General features: G+C 37.5%; 1 protein-coding gene across 1 annotated transcript in view; it reads right to left on the reverse strand.

Annotated features, from left to right (window-relative positions):
- LOC109857407 (dipeptidase 1) overlaps positions 1 to 6,094 on the reverse strand; it is a 124,933-nt gene that overhangs the window by 24,854 nt on the left and 93,985 nt on the right. Inside the window, exon 8 of the mRNA XM_020433682.1 lies at positions 3,252 to 3,327. Coding sequence (XP_020289271.1) covers positions 3,252 to 3,327 — 76 coding nt within the window. The remainder of the gene's footprint in view (positions 1 to 3,251; positions 3,328 to 6,094) is intronic.

Below are 6,094 nucleotides of genomic sequence, written 5' to 3' on the forward strand. Positions count from 1 at the left end.
TTCGCGTTTTCCGTTCTCGTCGGGAATAAAAAAAAAAAAAAAAAAAAAAAAAGTTTCACATAGCACCAACGTTTCCGGAGGTTTCATTTACAATTCGTGTTCATTGTGAAAGGAAAGCACGTAAGGGTTCGAAGTAGAGAAAATAATAAATGAGAGAATATATAGAAAATTTTTTTTTTTTTTTTGCAACATCTCTCATGTCTTGTCTTTTTTTTATGGTGTAATCTTTTTCCAACCGCCAAGCACCCGAATATGTTACGAAGGGAAAATTGGTAGCTCTGTTTCAGATTGCTTTCTAGCACGACCGTAACTTTACACCCGCGAGTTGCCGCGGTAGATATTAAACATCCTCTTTCTTTCTCGTGGCGCGCGAAAAGTCGAGAATAGAACACGAAGAAAACGAGCATTGTTTTCATTCCGATGCGACATCTCTCTCTTCTCTCTCTCCTCTCTCTCTCACTCTTTCTTTTACTCTTTCTCTCGAAATTCCAGCCGTTCGCGTATAACGTCACCCAAACTACACCTCTGTCATTCGTGTCGTTCTTCGCGAACTCATTGCATTCAGAAATCTCGGAGTTCGTGAAGAAGCTGTGAAATGCTTAAAAATGAGCTCGGAGAATATTCTTTGTGCGAATATCAGAAAAAAAAAAAAAAAATACAAAATGCGCAATATATTGTATGTATCAAACGTGTTATGTTTACAATATCAAATTTAATTTGTTGATAATTGAATGTGTGATTCGGAGTTTGATTGGTCTCTTACCGCAAATATATAAATTGAGTTTAAATAGGACGATATGAAGCGCGTGTAAATTGTTTCGCGTTTAAAGCCGATGAGTTTTAAGTACCTTAAGTGTACAATATATATATATCGCGTCGCGTAAAGGTTTAAAAAAAATTTTTAAGTATTTTGTCGCATAAAATAGTGATACTCGCTTTATCGCAAATTTAGTAAACACAAAATTTTGATTCTACATCATCAGTTGACCGAATCGAGTCGTTACAAATTACTTTCATTTTTTGGCTGGTGTTTTTTTTTTTTGTTGGAAATTTTCTTCTATCTGGCACAATTTCGCCGATAATATCGGAAATTGATGCGCAGATAGCTACACGTAAAAATTACGTTGATTTAAAATACGATAGGATATATCGAGTTTTTCATTATTAATGCCGCGATAATCGAATACTCTCTCACGAGGGGAAAAAAAAAAAAAAATGAAATGAAAATAACTCGTAAAAATATGTATGTGATGTGAAAATACAATAATTGTGCGGATAAAATTTTCAATTCTGTGTTACCGTGTAATTAATGATTTATATACACTTACTTAAATGAATTTTAAACATCTTCTGATGCGTTTCTCCGAGATAATTTTCACGATCTGACCAAAACAATAATCGCTGAAAACTAAATGACAATATAATACGCGTGTGTGCAATGTGTAAAAAAAAAAAAAAAAAAAACGCGTGTAAATTTGTCAATTTTTGCGCGCAAAAAATTTTGTGTTATTAATTATAAACACTTCGGTATTAAAAAAATTTCACTTCTAAATTTACATTCATCTTCTATCCTGCTTTAACCACAGAGAGGAGAGAAACAAAAACTCATGCCGCAAGCGCATGTAATTATTCACAGTACTCCCGGTGTATATACGCCGTATACGTATTTACTTTTCTGATGCTACATATTTGTATTCGATATTGTCGCCGAACAAAAATACGAGAAAAAGCCATATATCGCGATGGTTCGATCAGCAAAGCGTGCCTTTTACGTCGTTTTTCTTCTTTATCGTTTGGTCCGCAAAATCACGCTTCGATGCATCCACGCTGTTTTTCAATCCTCTACCATATACACCAGGCGCAACCACGTGTGTTTTTCATACGGATCCCGGGAACTCAACAACTTTTTAGTCAGGTTCCCTACCATTCTCAATTTACTTGCGGTTAGAGCTGTTTCTCTTCTCGTCTCTCTCTCTCTCTCTCGTCTTTTTCCATTTTTCTTCTCTCTCTCTCTCTCTCTCTCTCTCTCTTCCCATCCCCACTTTCTCTCATTCTCTTCTTTATGCTCTGTCAATTTTTTCGCGAAGCTTAATGGCAGGGGCCGCAATAGCGGGCCGCGTTCTACAAAGAGGTCGGCATTTTTAACAAAAGGGGTTGGTCGATGCTCGTGTGTTTACCCGATTCCCACGTCCACTTAGCGAACTCCGGTACCTTCGCCTCGAGTTATCGCAGTAAAGAAGAACTCCGCGGGTTTCTCCGCGCTGAACAAACTGTGTGAAAAGCGTAACAAAGGCAGGGATAATGGAAGGCCGTTCGGTAACAAACGGCTGAATACCATCGAGTATCTCGCGAGAACCACTTTATGTACGAGGAAGTTCTTTAAAGATGCATCCCGCCGCAGTAATTTCTCTCTCTCTCTCTCTCTCTCTCTCTTTCTCTCTCTCTCTCTTTCTCAACGTTTGTAAAACGACGAGCTCCGACAATATTTATAAAGTCGTCTTGACTAAACATTTTTCTCCGTACATTATTTTCTCCGCACAACTGTCGAAACCGCGAGTGTGAAATGTACCGCGCGCGGCAGTTTGATAGTCATTCGGAATCGAACCGGTAATCTGTGCTCATCCTCATAAATTTCACACAGAGGAGACTTTAACTGTCTCCGAATCTCTCGCAAATGATCGGTAGCTCTGCACGTATTGATTTACAACCCGACCTACATCCAAAAGCAGCCGAAAACTTCTCTACACGTTTGCACGTATATATATATATATATATATATACTATACTATGTTCGCAATCAGCTCGACAGAATTGGTAACGCCGCGAGGGGGAAGCCCGCTTACGAATTCGCGTTGTTTCCACTTGGCAGAGAAAATCCGCGCAAGGTTTCCGTTTTAATGCGAACACAAAGCGCACAGGTTATCTGTAGTTAAAATTAAAATATTTCAACGCGAAAGAGAGATTAGCGTTTCTATCCTTTAATCTTTTGATTGTCATTCTCGCATAAACCACGTTATAATTGATAAACGCATTTATAAAATACAAAACAATTGCTTCTCTGTTCAATTTATTTATACACACGTATATATATATATGTGTTTCTCTCTCTCGCTTTTAATCCATCATTTTATTTATCGATACATAACATATTTGTCGCGCGCGCGCGCGGTTAATATATTATATAATTAAATTTTTTATTTATTTAAGTTATAAGAGAGTGTCAAATGATATATATATATATATATACTTACAAATTGATCCCGTCGTAACCGGCACCTATACCGACGTGATCCACTCCGGCGGTTTCTCGCACGTGATTGATGTGTGCTGTAACATATATATATATATATCACACAAAAATTGCGCATAGAAAATAATTACCGGGTAATGTCGGCTACACTTAGATTTTTGCGATATATAAAACAAAAAACCGTAGTTCATTTGCCAAGTAGAACGTAACGAGGAGAATTATCATACATTCACAACCACCCTAATCGCAGACTGCCATGTCTGGCACCATGCGGTGCGAGCGATTTTTCAACCACGATAATACACCCCGTGCCGCGATTATACTTTCCTCGGAGACTCGCAAAGCAAATGATCTACATTTGCGCATTTTACTTACTCCTATTGTCGCAATCCGCCAGCAACGCATTTTTATACATTTGACGTATAAAAAAACGTCCCGCCGCATTTACATTCCACTTGACGTGCTCTTATTAACAGCAATTTTTGTTCGGTTGTTTCTCTTTTTTTTTTTTAACACAATACAGCGAGCATAATTATTTCCGCTCTTGACGCAAGAGAATATTGCGTTTGCGAGTTGGATATATATATAAGTCGAGAGTAATTTTCGCGCTAATCCCGCGAGCACACGCGCTCGTTTTCTTCTTCTGTTTATTTCGACAGTGACGTGATGTGAATCAATTTGCAATTATAAAATCTGGCTGGCAAGAAGGAAACAATTCGCAAGCGTGTTTATTTCCAAGCGACATTCGACGAGAGAAAACGCGGATGCGGACGGATTATTTTCTGATTATTGTCAGCTTTGTAATCGTATTCGCGAAATTTTCATTACCGGATAAATTTGAAAGCGCGCTCTTTTCCGCACCGAAGATGGATAAAATTGGATAATAATTTGAACAGCAGGCACAATGAGATCATGAATGCGTGCATAAACAATGAAGATTTGCATACATCCGTCAGAAGGATATTATTGTTAACTCGGAAATAGTCGCGCGCGCACGCGGCGGTAATTTACATCTCTCGGCGGCCTAATATTTCACGAGAACAATTTGCACTCCGCGCAATGATACAAAATAAAAAAATAAAAAAAATAAAAAATAAAAAATAAAAAACACTTTTACGTACTCATCAAAATTATAAACTTTTATTACGACAAATCGAGAATTACTCTTCCACCGAATTATAGTTTAGTTTACATCACGTGTGTTTAACGCGCACATGCGCAAACACAGGACTTCGATTTTTATCTAATATAGATAATGCGTTATATTTATTTTTTATATGTGCTCTGGGCTAAAAATTTAATAAACAAAAAATTAAGTAAACATTGAAGCGGTTTATACCTAGCGAACACATGATTAACAACATACAATGGATAATAACGTGTCACTTGCACGGGCGGGATGTGCATAATCGATCGAATAGATGACATAATTCATAGACGCGATCAGACTGCAGAGGTTTGCTATTATACCGCAATTTTGCCTCGAGCTCGAGCTGCCGTGAAGCGAAACACATCAGAAACGTCACAAATTTCGACTTTCGTGTTTATGCCGCGTCGCTATATCTATATATTATATAGCGTAAATTATTACGCGTGTATGTCCAGACCGATGTCGAGACTCGGCGCACAATGCGTGTGGTGCGGCTTTTCGAAATTGATCATTTTGCCGAGGGTCATCATCGTTGCCGAACACGATTACGAAATCACGTAAATAAACTAAATAAGAGCATCAGCACGGAATCTCGCGCGTTTATGAAAAATCCTGATTTTTTACGAAACACCTGTTATACGTTATATCTATAAATATTAAAATAACTTTTATTAAAACTTTTCTCACATTAAATGAAAATATATTTCACAATATCAGAGAAAGAGTACTTTTTATGCTCGCGGAGAATTCAACGAAGATTAGAATAGCCTAAAATTATGCATATTGTGCATGGAAATGTTTTGCAAATTGCTTTCTCTCTAAAGAAATGTAAAAACGACTATACGGCTAATATTGTTGTTGCGCTCTCTACTATAAACGGATGAGGGGGTTGCATTTACATTTCATTCTGTACGTCGTTGTGCCATTAGCAGGTTGCTGCAAAGATCTTTCGATTTGCATGTACGACATAAACAGCGCGGTTGACGACGTTTGTTTGAACAGAATAAACGTGCAAATGTCTCTCTACGAAGATGCGCGCATTCGATGCTTCGTACGTGAACGTGTGTGCGAAATATATATACAGTTACGATCAAAGTGGAAACATTGCTATGTAACCAGAGCAAAAGAAAATATTATTTTCCAGTACACAAGTAACTTAATACTATATCGTACACAGGGTGTCCCAGAATTGGTGTAACATCTCTCGTGAACAAATAGAAGGAGTAAAACTGAATCAAAAAGTCCTACGCCGTTTTGCTAGATTCGCAATGGTTACCGAGATCTTAATTAACAAAGATCAGAGCAAATAGGTACGCATCGGGCTGTCTTGTAGCCAGGGACTTAATACCGGTATGATTTCAATACCGGTATTATACTAGAGATTGTATACCGAAACCGATATAGCACCGAAATTGAGTCTTACCGTTACCGTTATAGTACCGAAACCGATATATTACCGAAAACCGTAATAAAATACCGGTATTATTTCGGTATTCTTACTAATGGTATTCTTAAAAATTAGATAGGTTAAGTAAAGCAATTTTTGTTGCATAATTAATCTTCCTACCGCTTATTGGACTTCTAGACCGACAAAATATAAAGACGCTTTTTTTTATAAACCAATTGAAGCAGTTATTTCTTCATGCTTTCTTTTATTACGTAGCATGACTAATGTAAATTCATGCGGATGAGTC

This window comes from Pseudomyrmex gracilis, unplaced genomic scaffold (assembly GCF_002006095.1).
Source record: "Pseudomyrmex gracilis isolate BER0280 unplaced genomic scaffold, ASM200609v1 scaffold_157, whole genome shotgun sequence".
Lineage (NCBI taxonomy): Eukaryota > Metazoa > Arthropoda > Insecta > Hymenoptera > Formicidae > Pseudomyrmex > Pseudomyrmex gracilis.